The 18910-nt window shown below is 36.0% G+C and overlaps 1 protein-coding gene and 1 long non-coding RNA gene across 3 annotated transcripts in view; both read right to left on the bottom strand.

The window, feature by feature from the left end:
• Positions 1–18910, bottom strand: part of MPP7 (MAGUK p55 scaffold protein 7) — a 155189-nt gene that overhangs the window by 14173 nt on the left and 122106 nt on the right. Inside the window, exons 10-13 of one of the 2 annotated variants that reach the window (XM_061351020.1) lie at positions 18544–18618; positions 17744–17940; positions 17154–17218; positions 6956–6994 (exon numbers count right to left, since the gene is read on the bottom strand). In XM_061351020.1, coding sequence (XP_061207004.1) covers positions 6956–6994; positions 17154–17218; positions 17744–17940; positions 18544–18618 — 376 coding nt within the window. The remainder of the gene's footprint in view (positions 1–6955; positions 6995–17153; positions 17219–17743; positions 17941–18543; positions 18619–18910) is intronic. The other variant, XM_061351027.1, reaches the window with a different exon arrangement.
• LOC133211059 (uncharacterized) lies at positions 10647–15843 on the bottom strand. The gene is made up of 2 exons (XR_009725097.1): positions 14476–15843; positions 10647–11391 (listed from the first exon to the last, which is right to left on the bottom strand). It is a non-coding gene; the product is annotated as an uncharacterized LOC133211059 (long non-coding RNA).

Raw genomic sequence — 18910 nt, 5'->3', positions numbered from 1 at the left:
TCAGCAACACGTTTTCATAAACTTGTAACAGCATTTATGTTTAGGTGTTTGAGAATTAATCATATTACAATTTTTTCTGCAAAGTTAGTATATGGCAAATTCAAGACTCAGTTCTGCGAGCATTCAGAAGAAGATCTGAAGAAAAATCCTACAAGGCTTAGTTACAGGCTTAGCATTTTGCAAACACAGAGCTTCTCTTGGCATAAATCATTACAGAACATGGATCTCAGAGGATGTTAACCAAATTATTTATTGACATGAATCCCTATGCCTATGGGAATCTACAACACATGCATATGCACAAAAAAAGGAAGAAAAATTCATATTCAAAATATGAGTAAGTAAAATGGAAATTAATTAAAAAGGAGGAGAGCTAGCATCCACAGAAAAGGCTGATGACATTTTGGAGAGCTACAGTTATGTCTAGACTGAGAAGGACATGGACTGGGATAGAAAAGGGACCAAAACAGAAGATATGAAACCAAAATTAAATAAACCAAGTCATGTTTTATTATTTAAAGAAGTCACTGAAGTGACTGCAGTCAGAAAAGCCCTACTGCACTTACACACCCAAGATCTAGGAGGTCTTGTCTGCCCTAGGGTGAAGTCTGTCATGAGAAGAGGTTGTTTACTTCCCACATAACTATACCTAACTGTATAGACAGTTACATAAAGAAAGGTTAAAAGTAACATTAGTAATATAGACATGAAGTGAGCTACAACCTTCCTGAGGCCTTGTCTAAAAGGCTCCAGATTTAGAAAGAAAAAAAAAAAAACTGTCCTAAAAGCAAGCTGAAAATGGTTCTGATGTTGGGTTAGTTTGTTTGTTTATGTATAATAATTTTATAGAATAATAACAAAAGAATAAAAGGAAGAGAAAGAACAATTCTTCACATTTGCTACTAAGCAGTTTACAGAATAAAAAGTTTAGTCACAAAAACCAGAATCTACATATCTGGAAAAGGTAAGAGCAGTGATCACATGAAGTTAAACCAATTGTGTCTGTTCCAATTTGGTATGGACCTTACAAATTCCAAGAGCTCTGTGCCCAAGTAGCTGTCTCAGAGTGCCATTATCAACAGCTTCTTAACCTCAGCTTAAATGTCGAGCTGCAGAAACTTTAGGAAAAATATTTTTCTGCAAAGTCTTCATATCAATTCAATCTCTGCTGTTAGGTTTTAGCAAGCACACTTGTAACTTGTTCTGCTTTTCTTCATCCACTTCATTCAGATTTCATTACCAAACTACCGGGTGGTGGTTTATTTAAGAATTTTCATTCCTTCTTCTCTTGAAAGACTTTTAAAAAACCAACCAACTCAAAACCCCAGATATCTTTTCCTTTTTTTTTTTTTTTCTTCATCTTCCAGTGCTGTCTTCAGGCTGCAAGGATTCATCCGTTGTCACTTTTACAGGGTGCATACAAAGCATCACAGCCTCAGGTGATATGGTTCCACTGCTAACCTAGATTTCCTTAATTATAACATTTGATATTTCTGTGACTGAAACTCACTAGTAAATGAAAATAGCAACAGTTTCCTGTATATTAAGAAGGTTCAACAACAAGTTCAACTAAGACTTAAACATTATGGAAAAGCTATTATATTAATTAGAAAGAACAAACATGGGAGGCAGAGATAACAAAGATGATTTCCACTGTGCCTATTTCTCTGCAGTGTACTGGTGAAGGTGCTCTGTAAAATTACTGAATATTAAAAAAGTGTGATATGCTGGTTGCCTTGCCACTTTAAGACTATTGTCAATTTGAAAGTTCTTTTAACTGTTCCTCAAAGCCCCTACACAGAAACCCAAGAAAGCTTGCTTTATGCAGCTTTCAAACCAAGGAAAACACACAGTTCAGAGAGGAAGGATGAGACCAACATTTTTAGGATATTATTACCGTGCTCCTGGAAACATAATTCTTTCTCACATCTGCCATTCTATGTCCTCATATATGTGGCTTAGTTTTATTGTGACCTTCAGAAGCTATCTTATAAAGAACCATTAATAAATATTTACTAATGAGCTCTGCATTTACTACTGCATTATATGTTGGGCAGCCATAACTACAAAAGGATTAAACTGAACTGAAACAACATTGTGCTTGCAAGCAATAAAAACATTCACGTACAAGCAAAAAATATTCTGCTAATGTTGGCATTTTACAGTTTAGGAAAGATGAAAACCAAACTTCATATACTTAAATTAACTATCAAGCATTATTAAAAATATAGTGAAAGTCACTAAGGAAAACCAAAACCAATACTGATATGCAATAGGAAAATGAAGTCATATAACATGATTAAGCTTAAAAGTAAATTCCTATAAAGAACAAAGGGAAAAAAAGCATTGCTTGCCCAGAACATTTTATAATATAAACCCTGATGAATATGAAAGGGGCTGCAGGCTACAATGTCTGTGGAATATGGATATCGGCAGATATTAACCTTAGTTGCCAAGTACGCAGACTACAAAATAAAAGGGGAAAATTCTGTCACTAAAGCAACATAAAATTTTGAACACTGAGAAGCTTGCACCAGCTCACTGGTTTTCGCAACATGACTAGAAGCTTACTGAACATACAAACCCATAAACTAACGGTGGAATGGAACAGATTTGGTGAAATAAGAACAGCCTCTGGGAATAAAATACGAAGAACAAATGTTCTCAAACTACTGATGTCTCCAAACCTCAACATGAAATGAAAAATCAAAAGCCACTACTAATAAACTTGATTAAGGTCCAACAACAACCCAAGAGAAACTACTTACATCTCTGAGAATAAAAAAACAAACAAACAAACCCAACCCCAAAACCAAAACCAAAACTAGCAGGAAAGTGTGATTATTCTTTTAACCACTAGCATTACGTATTTAATAATTTCAGAACACTACCCTTATATTTACATAAAGAAATCCACTTGGACCTCACAACAGAAGTCCAGACTGGGAACACGCAATGCATGAACTGTCTTCCTTAAAATACTTTAAAAAAGGATGCTGATATAACTTGCATTAGCTGTGCTAATTCAATCATATCACTCTAAAGAAGAAGCGAACAAAAGATTGCAACTATGTTGTGTGAATTTAAATCCAAATACATTCCTGAAAGTATAAAGTTAATTTCGCAAAACGAGAGAAATTATACTAATAGGAAACATTATAATTTAAATTCACCTATGCTTCATAAATTCACCACTAAGGCTTCGGAATGCCATAAAGTACTTACACATGCTTTTGTTCAGTTCCATTCATTAAAACAAGTGCTTAAGTATGTGTTTAAATTATGTATATCCTTCACTACAGTCTAATCTTACATAATTTAGAGTGAACAAATGCCGGCTAATTGCAAATGCATTTAAAAGTACTTTTTGTGTTCCTATTACTGACAAAAGTAAGTTTGGTACCATGGTCATTATCTAGGTTTGTATGAACACAGTATTTTTACTAGATATTTCTGGATTTTTTTTTTCTTCCCCCAAATATTGGGATTTTTTTATACTGGCTTGTATACTAAGTATTTCTATTGTTACACAGGAACTGCACAAACACAGAGCAGACTTCTGCTTGCTTCTGGACTGATTCCCAGCTTGCACATTTAGACAGGGTTAATAAAAATATAGCTTATGTCTGGATTTTTAAGATAAAATTGAGAATACTAAACATTATATTCATCTATATTTACTGTATGTTCATAAAGGTTCAAGTAATGTAACTAGAATTTAAGCTTGGCAAAGACAAACCTCAATGTTCTCCCCAGCAATTCCTCAGGAAATTACTGCAGAAACATACAACACTATACTGTGACTTAAATATTAGAATTTGGTGAAAAACCGTTAAATTTATCCGAGTCACTTTATAAGAGGGGGTTCAAATTAACAGCAGCATAACCTTGGACATAAAAGATCTGACCCCAAATGGTATGGACATTCTGCTTTTGAAAGCTGCCTCTTCCGTTGCTCTTCATGACCACTTCACGTGTGTCCAAAGTACATATCCTTTCAGCAAGGGTCAGAGGTTCACAGAATATCCTGAATCACTGGACTGAAATGCCAACAAGTATGCAACCGATAACAAGTGATAAAATGAACTGAAAATTCATTTATTGATATTATAATTGTTGTAGTTCATTTGATTTGATTATATACTATCAAAAGCAGCAAGTAGTTCCTTTTTGTTTTAGGAAGTAATTGGTGTATACTTTGGAAACTGTTTCTAGAATTTAGGCATACAAATAATTTACCATACTTCAACTTACCTCATTCTAACTGTCCATATGTGTAACTACATATACAAGGTAATAGAGGTTAACTCTTTCAACAGCAGCTAAGCTAATTCAGCCCACCTTGCTCTTGTAACAGGTTACAACATATAGTTATTCAGGTGTCATTAAAACACTCTGAACTTGTTGATGTGATCTGCAGTGACAATGTTTTAGGTTTTGTTTTCAGCATAGTATGTTTGATCAAGAATTTATGATAACAAAGAGACTTGCCTAGAAATTCTTAGTTACTTAGTAATCAAGGTGTACCATAAATGTCTACTATCTTTCAAGAACACGCATATTCAGAAGAATTGAGATGTTCAGAATTTACTTCAAAAAACTCTACTGCAAAACATAGGTGGACATTCAAAATAAGCTGTTTTTCAAAAATCAGACATATTTGTTTTACCACTCTCCCAAAAAGCAACAAGCAGGGAAGAGGCGTATCTTTGAGACTGAAGGAATATGTACTTGTACCGGTGGTATTGGCTCCCATGCACCTAACAGAGGGTTTATTAAGTGTCTTTGCCCAAGACTCCTTTACCTTATAGACTATCCAAGTTTTATACCTTGCATAGCACATAGGTAAGAGCTTTGTGTCCTCCCCACAGATGGTCAACAAGTTTTGTTCAAATTAGTACACTTTAGGCAGTGGCATTTGTCTAGCACAGGAAGTTATCCCATAGCAGTTTGTTCCTTTAGAAAATACAACTGCAAAATAATTTAGGAGAAAAGCAATCCTAAATGTGTCTAAGAGGATGGTGCTCCTAATGGTTTGCGAAACAAGTAGTGCATCAGAGTCTGAATTACAAATCACTGTCCTGTTACCACATTGCAAAAGAAGGTGAACATACAATATACTTGTGACCTTACCCCAAAACTGGTCCTAACCTTAGACAAGTCTTTTTCTTCCTGTCGTTCTGTCTGCTGTCTCTCCTCTCCAACACCTTGCTTCCAACAGCACAGACCCAGCATGAGAAGCCTGAAGGTACCATCTCTGGACCGATGGCAGCACCCGACTGGAAGCTCTCAGGACATAAACCATGGCCTGAACTGCACATTAGTTCTCCAACAAATTTTGTAAAGTCGCCTAAGTAAACACAACCCCATCCTGATTTCTGGGGGGGTCAGGAGGGTTGCATATGGGACAACAGTTGCTTCTTCCTCAAGACATATCCTTCCAGGACGACTGAGCCTTTTTGGTAACTGCACAACAAAATGTTTCATTGAAAGGGCTACAGCACCAAGAAAAAGTAGGTTCAAATGAAGTGTTCAAGGCCAGGTTGGATAGGGCTTTGAGAAAGCTGGTCTAGTGGAAGGTATCCCTCTCCATGGTAGGGGGTTGGAGCTAGATGATCTTTAAAGTCCCTTCCAACCCAAAACATTCTGTGATTCTCTGATTCTGTTTTGCTACCTTTATGGCAAAACCATGATAGTCTCACCTTAAAAATTCATGCACTCTGTATTTGCAGACAGCAGAAAAGATGGGGGAGGGAAGTGTCTCTTCTGTTTCAAGGAGATGATTTGATATGGAATCACATCCAAAGCATGATTTTCCAAGCATACTCCAGTTTCTCAGCACACTCACAACTGAACATTTAGTTGGTTAACTAACAAAGGTAAGAAGTTTATTTTCAGCATGATCAGATGGCCACCAGTTCCACAAACACGTGATGAAATTATTCCACAATAAGGTTTTTGAAAGAGGTCAAAGTTCTTTCAGCTATGCAGTTTGTGTGTTCCTGATGTAGTTGCTATACTGCATTTAAAAACAGTATACTGCAATATGAAAACCATCTCTAATTCACCATACTGGTCTCGACTGTTTCAGTAAGCACACTGGCTTGGATGTACTAAAGCACTTTGACAAGTTTCTTCCCATTCCTCCTGTAGTAGGAGGATGAAAGCCTTGGGAAAAGGGCTGGTTGCCACAAAATTCGCTCCAGCCAGCCTTCAGCTGGCAAGAATTCCGGACGGTTTCAACTAAAATAATTTTACATAGCTTTTAAAATGGCACAAATTAAAAAGCTGAAACATATCATGGAACATTCACCTTTTTAAAATGTTGCTTTTGTTTGAAATTTGGAATCTTAAGGCTGAAGCCAAAGGACTCTTTCCCCTCCTCTTCCCCATTCCCCGCAATGATACATTGAACTCAGACTAGCTTTAAAGCTAAATTTAAGCTACTGAGTTGTTATAACCTGCTTTATTTTCTAATGTGGAAAAAGAACTGGTGCCTGTAAATTTGCTCTATATTCTAACTGAATTCTCCCAATATTGTTAGATATAAAGAAAGAAAGTGTAGGCAAAACTTGGATAAAACCCGGAAAGTGTGTCTTTTAAAGACTTACTCAAATGTTTCACGATACAATAACCTTTTTGTTTCATTAAGCACATTGCTAACTTAATGTACTTGAAAAGTCAATATTTTTCCCAAATTTACTTTTTTTTTAATTTTGATTTTAAAAAAATCAAACCAGTATTTTAGCAGCTTATGTGTAACCAGATAAAGGCATACAATAAATAAATCCTTTATGTCAAATCCAATGAGCCATTTTTAAAAACTTAATATTCATGCTTTTCTCATGCAGAGTAGGACATTTGTATGCAGAGTACCCCCAAAAGCAAAGTAGTAGTTCCAGGGAAAAGAAGCTGAAAGAAAGTAAGAAATTGTCTTTTGTAACCAATTGCTCACCTAGATAGGATCCACTGTTGTGACCCGCACATTCAGCATCTTCTGGACGAAGGGTAAAAGCATACAGAATAAGAGCCAAGAAATAAAGCAGAATAGTTAGAAGCCCAGCAAAAAATACAGAAGAAATTACTTACAAAATGACAACTGTACAAAGCATAGCATTAAAAGCCTTCAATAAGACATTTTCTTAGAAACATAAAACAATGTTTATTGTTTTATATTTTAGCTGGAGATATTCTGGAATTTTGCAGCATGCACACTGATCTTTTTACCTTTTCAAGCAAAGATTGTGATGACAGCAAACATTCTAAAAAGAATTCTAGCACTGTATTATTCACAGTTTATCAGTTAATACAAGGTATGATGCCACTTAAAAGAAAGCAAAACATATTTGATGTAAATCAAGCTTTTTTGTAAATTATACATTATCAGACTTTAGCTTTAAGTTTTGGCTCACTGGATTAGACAGAAAGGGTTTTGATCAAAAACACATCCTCTCATTTGATATAAAATAACTATAGTGTATATTTTTACATGCCAGAGGCCCTTTGATCAAAAATATGAGCTACAATTTCTAATGCCTTTATAAACAAAGGCCTCTTAATGTTCTTCAAAAAAATAAAAAAATACAAGAGATCAGCTGCTATTACTTTAACATATGCTGCAAGCATAACAGTAACCGGTTACACTCAGAGGGAAAACAGTAAAGATGATACTACATAGATGAACTTTCTACCATCTCAGAGAAGGATATTCTTCAGTACTAATTAGAAATGCAAGACTCGTGGCTGTGTAATTAAGTTGGAACCATCTCTTTCCATCCCAGCCCACCCAAGTCTTGCTAATACTATTTTATGATACTACTTTCCTATACATATCTTCCAAAAGTTCAAAAGAGAGAAAGCAGTTTAAAACAATAGCTCAGATTACTGATTTTTACATGAAGCAACCAGGAATATTCTGGTATTTTTATCTGCTTCAAAAGATGATTCAATGTATTTGGTGGCAATATAAAAGCATTATAACATCTCTTAGAAACGTTGGACTATATGCAATTTAATTCTAAACACATGTTCTCTAAATAAAATTATTGGGCTATGCAGGGAAACTTTTGTACATGTACCTTCAATTTCCTCTGAGAAGCACAAAGGAAAAATAGGAAAGGAAATCATTAAATGGAGTGAAAACATAACTTAAGAAAGAAAAGTTAAATTGAAAAAGAAAAATGCACCTACCACACTCAACCGCTTCCTCATCTTAGAACAGCCAAAAAAACAAAGTAATATTGTTTAATGCTCCATAAATAGGAAAAAATGTAGCTATGTAAGCTACTCTAAAATCCTCTTGATAGCACCTATTACATTGAGGCATACACCAACATACCAGCACTGAGTTTAACTTACATGCTTAACTACACTCAGTTAGAAAAGACCTAAAAAGACATTGAAATGTTATCTGCATTTTTAATTTCCTATATGAGATTCTCCCACTATTTATTTAATAGCAATGACCTTACTCAGTCTTCATGGAAGAACTCTCTGGAATTAATGCAAAGTTTGTTACTTCCATTTAATCAGTCTTAACCTAGAATTTCTACTGTGAACATAATCTCAGTATTTTTCTGCACTTAAAGTAATAGCTGCTACTGCCCTTGAAGATAGATTTCGGAGAGGGTTTTTTGTATTTTTTTGAACCTCTATAGTTCTTGTCATTTTTTTCTCTCGCACTTTCCTGATCTCATAGACCTACTCCAAATTTTCTGTTTACCTATAGTAAGTCAAGAAATTTCTGCCTCCTTGATACTGGAAAACATACATTTTTACAATCATCTTTGGGCTTTTAAAGAAAAGCAAGATAAATATAATGAATTTTTGATCAGAAGGACATATACCAAGGTCTAGATTTATATAGGGATTTTTACAATCTATATCTCGTTCAGATTTCCTTTGGAATCTGAATAAATATGCCTAAAATATAAATATTTCAAGGAGGTTTCATGATGCATTATCTTTCCTTGGAATGTGAAGACATAATTCAAGAGATATTTTACAATCTTTCATGTGTAACTGATGTATCAAACAAAGGCTAGGTCAAAAGTCTCCTGTCTATCTCACTACATGGAAGAGCTTTTCCCAGTTCACGGCACATAGCAGATACAAGAGTCTTCTGCCAGCATGAGAAATACAGAATCATTTCATGGTATCTTTTTCTTGAGGACTTATGTTTCAAAATATTAATTTGGAAGACATCTCTGAATCTTATTTAAAGTTTATGTCTACACTCAAGGTGACCACATGGTTTTAGTACGCTGGAAAGTCCTTTAAGGTGAGCACTGCTTGGTTGAACACATCTGGTGTCTTAAAAGTGCCAACAGTTTTGTGAGTTGAGACTGAAAGTGTTGGATCCCTTTTCTTCTCCTGACCTTAAAAGCTTCCAGTTCTTGAAATGACAGATGCCCTCAAGCTGGACCTGGGATGGCAGGCTGGCTTCCAGGTACTATTTCTTTCTCCTCTGTGCTGAGAGACCTCTTACATTTCCTGATATGTATGACAAATTATTCTATATTTTCATTTCTATCACTATCAAGAAGCTGCAATGTGCCTTCCAAAAACAAGTCACTAATGGCTCAATTCACATCAAAATATCTCAAATTCAACAAAGTTCTTTGACTTAACTAGTGACTATGCATTTTAAAGTATTCTGTTTGTATTTTATCATTGGAAACAAGTCCTCCTTTATAAACATGAAAGGACCAGGAGAAAAAGAGGTCTGTGTGTACACACAGCTATAGACTAACTCTACCCTGATCACTGCAGACTTCCAGAGAAGACCCACAAGCATGGGAGACGGTGAAGCTACAGCAGGAGGACTGAGAACATATGAGGGGAACCCAGGCTCCTGGGCTACCCATCCTAGGAAAAGGAATAGTCTTCTCCACAAACCAAAAACATCAGGATTCCAACTGAGTAAGCTGATCCCAGAGAGCATAAGGCAAAATTTCTAAAAGCTGAAGTTTAACACAGATAAAGTGAAGGAGTTCTGAACTTTCTGTATTTTGTTAAAAACCTTCCTTCCCTTGGGCTACTCCTAAGGATAAAGGTAGCAGTCTATAATGAAAAGAATTAAGAAATTAGTGGGTCTTCATAACTTAATACAGCTATGAAAGTCATCTACATGTAGCTCCCAATCTGAATTTTACCAGGCCCGTCACTGGTAAAGCCACAGGTTATATTTGCCAGGAAACTTTGTACTGTGATTCACCACTAACTAATACAGGTCTGTGTGTCTGAAGCAGTTGTACATATGCAGTAGATACGCCTAGACACATGCTTGAATTCCAAAATTTAGAGACACAGAAAAGTGGGATAGATCTCAGGCCAACAGTTTCACAAAATTGGGGTGAGAAAGGAAACAGAGTTGTTTATCTGGAAGGAATAAATAAGAGACTAAAAGGAGACAGAGAGTAAAGATAAGGAAATTTTATGGGAAAACAAAAATACCCAAAACCAACATAAGGCAACAAGCAGCAAATAAAACACTGAGAAAAGAAGAAATACCATCAATTAAATGTAGTGTTGCAAGAAGGGAGAGGAAGTTACAAAGAAAATAGTCATGGTACAGGTTTATGAAAGAAAAAAACAAAGCACAACCAAGACATAAGTGGGGAAAAAAGAAATAGGAAACACAAGCATAAAGGAAGGTTAGGAAGTAGGTGTTTTTATTCGTTTTAGAAAGATTTCAGTGTAGCAAATATGCTAAACTACAACAACACAAAACAGTATCACATACACTGTATTTCTGTATGCATTTTAACTGAAATATATTAAGATTTGGTTTCGGGGGCCCCACCTAAATTATATTAGTTAAGAAGCTCAAAACTAGTGCCACTCCAGGAACTTCCTCAACTCTTTGGAGCAGTCCAGCACCAGATTAAAATGTTTAGCTTTTGCTGGCTTTTTTCAACAAAATTTCCATCAAGGAATCATACTTAAATGCTTCTCAGTCTAAAATTAGATTCAGCAGCTCCGTTCTAGCTTCTTATCACAAGCAAGTTACACTATCCCTTAAATTTTATTTTGCTCTAGTAAGCAAGAAATCGTGACATAACAATGACCTGTGTTACAGTGGATATACTCAACACTCCTGATACTTTAGTGGTGAACAGCCCCACGTAGCAATCGACATTTATACTGTTTTGCAGGTTTTTATCCTATAGATTTTTGTAGATTGAACGATACATGTTCATGCTATAGGAAACTTAAGGTGATCTAATTTAATCCTCTTATCATCAGATAACAGCATAGCTACCAAGATAACTTGGAAGATGAAGATAGTCTTGCTGTGAAGGAAAGAGCAAGAGTTTATGAGATCCGCTTCCACTTCTGTCTCGTGACCTTGACTCACATGTCATCCAACTTCAGGTTTCCTTAATTTCTCTGTGGTAGCAGGAAGTTAATATTTGTAAGGACAGAAGACTTCTGAACAAAGATGCTAATGTGCTAATTTTACTCTACAGGTCTGGTTTACTTTTTGGTTGTACTCATAACTATCTGCAGGTGGGCAATCAAGTTTCAAATATGAACACAGAAAAATACTGAGAAGAAAGGCTAAGTTAAGATTGTACAGCGATTCTAACAAGGAAAAATGTCCTATACATTTATCCTAAATGTTTGTTCTTCAAATAAAAGTGGCACAAAGCATTCATTCTTTTAGCCTGTTTAAATTCTTTTGTTGGCAGAACACAATCTTCAATTCACAAGACACTCATCTATGGATAAACTGGGTTACATCTTGTTCGAATGAACACCATTTGGCTACAGTTAAATATTTCCTCTTGCTCATGCAATGCCAATCACATATGGTAAATCAAAATTGAAAGTAAAATGGCTTTTAAGCCCTAGAAAAACTATACGATGACGGCTTTGCCACAGTATTTACATTTAGCATTAAATATACAGAACAAATGTATTTTCATGGAAAAGACATTTCCTAACAGCTCTGTCATATATGCTCCATACATATACATATTTATATATAACTATACACACTGGGTATGGATATACACATACACATATGCATGCACTGCACAAGTTAACAGAAGTTACAGGCTACGCTAGTAGAAAATATAAAGTTACCAGTAATTTTCATACCAGAGACAACACATATATAACATAAGAATAAACACAGTAACCACTGTGAAAGCAAAATTATGCTGAAGGAATATAATGTCTTGGCTGATTATTGTAGTTTATAACATCTGCAGAGCAGTAAGTCATTTGATTGTTATTCAAAGAAACATATTTCTTTTTCCCTCAAAAAAACAGGTGATCACTGTTTTATTTACAAATTAAAGTAAGCTACAAATGCAAGAATGATCATGTTTGTTGGCAATGACTACTACAGTCAGAACATGAGCAGTCTCTGTATTCAAGTTAACAGACTGGGAGCTATTGAACAAATTAATTCTTCCCCGTACTGAGTGTTATGTTGCTTGTAGTTAGCCAGGATGCAGTGACAGGAGAACTCACAGAGCCAACTCTGTCTACAAAGTTATGCCCAAGCTAAAGTGACCTAAAGCCAGGAATGCTGTTAAGTATTATTAAGGAATACCAGGTGAGCAAGTTTCTGCAGAGCTGGCATTCAGCAGTGGCTCACATGCTCAGGCATACCAAAGCCTATTGCATGCAACCAGACACACCTGTACTGTACCTCCCCCCACAGAGCTCCCTCTCACCCCAGGTGCAGGTATACTGGATGTTCACCATCCCAGCACACAGTTAGTCTACTCACAGAATCTCATGCATCTCTGTTCCTTTTGTTCCATTTTCCTATTTTCTTTTCTATGCTGCTTTTTCTTAGCATTTTTCCCCCATTATAATTTCCCATAGTATTAATGCAGAATGCTGCTATTTGCCAAAAAGTCCTATTAGTTACTGAGAAAAATGTTGAAAATGTTTGAGAGGTTTGTTATCCCTCCATCAGTTCTGCACTAATTCAGAACCTGGGAAGTACCACTATCAATCTTACCAGTGGGTCAGCACATCTAACTACCACTTATGCTTTTAAAACTTATCATATATTAATGTTGAATTTATCGAGGTTTTCTGCCAATAAGAGCAAACAAAAAGAAGTCAAGAGTTCCTATTAGTAATCATTAAATTTTTGAAATGGTGAATATGAAAGCAAATACATTAGTGTTTGATTTAAAATGAATCAAGAAACAACTAAACTATAGTAATGCTCTTGTTTATTACTGTTAATTGCATTAATCTAGTAATTTCTTTGTGGGATTTTGCCTAATGGGGCTGATGGACAGCTTTTGTCCGTCTGCTCTTCCAGTGCCCTGGTTGCAATACTTTCTTCTTTTCTTCATCCTCCATACAAAATTTCACTTGCCTGCTTTTCCCTTTTTTTTATTCCTACTTTCTCTATGTCTTCCCCTCAGTGTAAAACCATTTCTTGTCAGCATAGGCTACCCCTATACTACCAATTTCCTTTGACCTTACTCCCAGGTACCAACTATGTGCCTTCTCCATTTGCACATGAAAATGCGTGTTTTCACTTACCTTTCAAGAAGGAGTGTACACTGGTTTGCCTCCTCCTCCAGTATACACATGACATATTAAAGGTTTTTCACTTTGACTTGTGCAATGTGAGAATGATTCTATTTTGCCTTTCAAGAAAATGGCTAACTGCAGGGAGAGGGGTGCATGTGTATCTTCCACAAAACTAAGCTATTTACTTGTACTACACACAGAGACATAATGAAACAGTTGACTTGGCTATTAAACTGAACTAAGAAATTGACATTTCTATTATAAACTGATTGGTTTAGGTTTCTGGTTGTTTTGGTTTTTTTTTTCAATGCAAATTATTCTTGCTAAAAACGTTCTGTGGAAAGTAACCTCCATTCTCTTTCCTTGATATGTGTGCACATACAAGCACCACCAAAAAAGCCCACTTTACTTCCAAATTTATGATACAGAAGTATGTGTACAGAGTAACAACTTTAAATAACATGCATTGCTATGCTGAAAAACTAAAAAATTCAAAATAGGAAATAGCTTCCCAAAAGTAATCCAATCTAGCTCCATGTAGGTTTTGAAACATACTTAATTATCAAAGCAAATAATAGATGGATGGTAATGTTTCTATAATACAGTTATTGACTGTATTTCAGAGAGCTCTTCTCTAGATGAATACAACAGTCCTTCGCAGTTCCAGAACTGGCTTGAGAAGAGAGGAAAAACCAGAAGTTGCAGAATACTTCTCATATGTTATATGATTTTAACTGATTTTTAGATTAACTTTCAAGTAGAATGACACTACCACCCTGAAAGCCCACTTAAGAAACCAGAGCTGACTCAGATTTTCTGGGTATCTAAGAAAATATAATATTTCTCCTTGATTCTCCCTATTAAAAACAAAGGCATGTACCCAGGTTTCTTCCTCATTACAAAAGGTGGGATCTGTGAAATGAGTCAACTGAGCAGAGCAGGCTGACATTTAGTGCTACTTACCATGTTGCAAGAAAGCTTCCTAGTGCAACTCTTAGTCCTGTCAGGAAAGGGACTTTTATTAGCAGCTCTGCTGAAGTCAACAGATTTTTCATCTTTGGGAAGCTATAAGAATATCAGCTGGCAAACTGCCCTTTTCCTCCAAACTGCTGAGAAAATTCAGGTGATAAGATTGGATGGGATCAACTGTGATAGCAAGCAACCTCTCAATATACAGGTAGTTTGTGAAGATCTGCAGAACATCAGTTTCCCCCCACAATTACCCTTCTAAACATTGGAGAACCCTGTATCAAGCTGAAGGCCAGTATACAGGATTAAAAGAGAATCAGATGAAATAAAACATTACCAATTTCCCACCTCCTGACACAGAAACTTGTTAAATAATAAAATTTTAGAGGACAATAATCAGTGGGCCATACCCCACAAAACAGAAAAGGGCTAAAAAAAAAAAAAATCAGATCCAGAAGTTCTTCCCAAATTTCTGTTCTGTGTCACCTTCCTTACATGTCTCCAATGCTGGCAGTATGTTTTTGCTCAGCTGAGCAATACAAGATTTTCCAGCATCCTCCAGTTCTGGCAAGATGATTGCTGTGAACAAATACAGACAGGGTCCTTCCATTCCACAGCTTTCCTGACATGCTTGGTAATATGAAAAAGCTGCCTAACCTGAGAAAGATCACAAGGGTGTGGAGTTTCCCAGCTTACATGGAATCTTCTGGAAAAGCCAAGCAAGTGGAAGGTTTTCCTGAGAGCAACTCAAGCACCATCCTAGTCACAGCAGTTTTTCTATACCTGAATTCCTGTCCTTAAAATGCCTCCTCCTCCATGAAGGATCTGAATTCCCTCCCAGCACTAAAAATATATTTTGTCTTTGAAAAATGGGATGGACCTCTATTCAGAATAGCACTTCCCCTCCTCCCATGGAAATCTGGCAAACATAGCAGCAGATTATCCTAAGAATGTTGAAGAGAAAAAATTACAAGCCTCCATTAGTCTGCAGTCTTTCCTCCATCAAGAGGCACCACTGCCTTCTAGATGATATTTAGCTGGACCTTGCTTTGTTTAAACGAAGTCTGAAAGAGGATAATAGGCCTGCTGCCTGACCTGTCAAGTTTTAAAGGAAAGTGGAGGAAGAGAGGAACTCTTCTCCCTTGTTTAAGCCAATTAAGGGAAAGTTAGTGGAAACAGCAGAGACAACAATAGCAGACATACTATGGGTCTTCTTTGGATTGCAATTTTGGCAATTCCCAATCAAGTCCAGGCTGTCTATTTGGAAGGGTGAGATGCATCTTGTAAAACCTTTCACTTGAAGGTCACTAAAAAGATGCAATCTATTAGAAAAGGAATCATGCAGTGTTGCTGCAGCAGCTGATTTACCTCTTCAAAAGCATCAGTGCCACCTTAATTGAAGGCTCTTGTTGAGGGTATTATCCAGATTCAAGAACAGTGGACAGAGAGAAATAGCTATACCCTGGGATCAGACACTTTTCCAAAACTGGGGCAGAGCAACTTGACCTAGAACCTAGAAAAACAACAGATTTACTACAAGCTGTAGAAACTCCTCTTTGTTTCTAAGACCTATGTAAATTAGAAAAGCTATAGTGCAATCACATAGTCCATTACTGTAATTACAAAGCTTATCAAGGGCTTTGGAGTTAACAATAGCATTAGGGCACACAATCAAATAGCAAATTATTAGAAAACTAACAATAACCGAAGAATTTCAGAACACAAAAGCCATAGCAAGGAGTTAGGGAAATTGCAATAGAAACATTGGTGAGAAGTTCTAAAGTTAAAAGCATTTAGTTTTGCACTTAGTGTGCCAGCATCCACTGTTCACCATAGTATCTATACTTTTTGTTTTAATGTTAAGGAATGAAAAATGGCTGGAAATTTTAGATCACTTTCTGAATATTTCTAGTTCAACTCACAAACATGTTTGTATTTGAGATTTAGAACATACTGAAGCGTGATAGTTTCTTACATTGTACTCACTTTGTTATGAGTCTGTACAACTGAAAGAAATAACAGGTCAAGTAAAATATGCAATGATACTTAAAACAGATGTTGATGTAAATTCCAGTGGAAAGAAAATATTTGTTTCGATGTATTGCTCTTTCTTAGAGCTTATTTTTCTTCCATTGTGCAACTATAGTATTTAAAAGCAGAGACTGTTAAGAATGAATTTGTTTAAAAAACAATAAAAACTGGTTCTGTGAAAGCCTGTCAAAGAACAGAATGTCCTGACTTTTAAAAATCTGTGCTACTTCATAGGATGCAAAGAATCACCAACTATACAGGGGAGAGAAGGGGAGAGTATCCAAACTTTTATCTCACTCTCAACATAAATTTCACTGTACTGATGCAGTCCAAATTAAAAAATCTGTTGAGCCAATTCTATACTATTTCAACAGGGAAAAAACACCCTTCAATCTTTGAAATATTATACATAAAAACACTAATTGAGCTCTGTGTTTCTAAAACTAAGTTGGAGGGTTGAGATAAATAGCTAGCTGCTTTTAATTTCAGCTCTTATATTTATTTTCCTACTGATACAATGTATTCAAGAAACTATTGTGCCCAGGAGAAATGCATCCTGTAGTCACAGGGCTGAAACAAACTGCTATTTTATAAGGTTAGAGATCTGGAGTATGATTTCTATTCCAGGTTAACAGACTTACATGACTTTCTGTTGGAAATTTTCAGTGGCTGAATCTGCACTTCTGGTCTTCTTACTGCAAATCTCCTATGAAATGGGAGGTAGTAGGGGAAAGACACAAACTCCTCAGTTTTCACAGCAAGTTCGGGATTAATAAACACTTAACATCATGAGACTATTACAAAATATCCAGGAGATTTTATAAGAAATCAACTTAAAACAATGAAATCTACTGACAATCTAAAAAAGTTTAATCCTCAGCCTCAAATTTTTGTAAGCTTTCCAAAACCTGCTTCAGTTCCTATTCCTGCATAGTGCATCAGTGTGAACACAGATACTGATGTGCTATTTTCCATATGTTTTTCCTTTCAATCTGGATCAGCATTATCCTATCAGGTTTTGTCATTATTAATTCTAGCCAGACAAATAAGAAAATCCAAAGTACTTCAGCAACAGGTTTCCAAGTTCAGCTGTCCTGTTGCAAATGCAGGTTGATCATACCATGTAATCTATGAGCATTACATATGACAACTATGTTAAATTAACAACTCGGCAAAGAATTGTCTTGTCTTACTACAAAAAATAATGAAACTATGCTTCTCAGTAGCTCACCTCTCCTGGAAATGCTTTGAAGGGATCAAGCCTGCTCTGGGATTGGCATCACCTTCATGTTTGGCCTGCCACCAGGTTGCATCATCCTGGCTCATGATCTGAAGGATATCTCCTTTTCTGAAAGCAAGTCCAGCTTCTTTACAAGGAATTGCTTTATCCTCATTAGGATCGTAATCAAACAGAGCTCTAATAAACATCTGAAACAAACAGTGTTTTATCTTTAGAATCAAAATATTAAATGTAATCCAATTTTACTTACGCTGTTAAAAACCACTGAATTAGATAATGTAAAGCAATAAACATTAACTGCTGTGAAACATCCTGATGGATATCAAACATAGAAGTTCATATGTGAATTTTAAATTCATTGCTTCTGCAACCACAACCCCAGTGTAGTAAAGGCTCTATGATCTGAGGCAAACAGATCTATAAATGTGAGTTGTGTGCCCATATGGGGAACAGAAGAGAAGATACTTTTGAACCAAGGTATTATCGAGTGTCTTCTACCAAGTTTATGATGGAAGAAAAGGAGTACTTGGAAGCAAGCCTGGTCCTCTAAGATGACAGAAGATTACCTATGTCGACTTTACAGCTGTAGAGTTAGGGCTTAAGAACCATGTTACACCCACTTGTAAATCCAGCACATGAATACTGAAGTGTACAGTTGCTACACATTGTCACATTAGGAAAATTAAATCTGGAGGAATAAATCACATTCTTGGTTCTGGCATCCAAGCAAACAATATTTTGTTCCTCAGTGGAACAGTTACTGCAATAGTTTCTGGAATAGTATTGCCTACCTTGCCTTCCTTCACTGGCACTTCTTCCTTCACACTAGGTATGATTTTAAATGTAATTGCTCCTTGAGACTGAGCCTGGTGAATGTTTGAAAAGAAAATACACTGAGAATAAAGCTGTACATTTCAAAGAACTCTTAAAAGGAAAATAAATGCAAATTACTTTAAAAATACTCAAATACAATGAATCTATCCTCTCCCAAGCAAGATCTGTGGAGTCTGACAGCTTCACCATACCAAATTTTGCATTGCAAAGATTATAATATTCTCTTCAAATGCTCCATTTTATTTACTTCAGTGAGGGGCAGAGATGGACTGTTAAAACCTGCATGTTTCAGAGGTCCCACTTCTGCACTGAAAGCAGGAGCAA

Source organism: Neopsephotus bourkii, unplaced genomic scaffold (genome assembly GCF_033783945.1).
Source record: "Neopsephotus bourkii isolate Nb327-2 ecotype Australia unplaced genomic scaffold, CSIRO-AGI_Nbou_v1 NB_53, whole genome shotgun sequence".
NCBI lineage: Eukaryota > Metazoa > Chordata > Aves > Psittaciformes > Psittacidae > Neopsephotus > Neopsephotus bourkii.
Note: the sequence above shows the minus strand (reverse complement) of the source record. Positions and strands in the feature narration are given on the sequence as shown.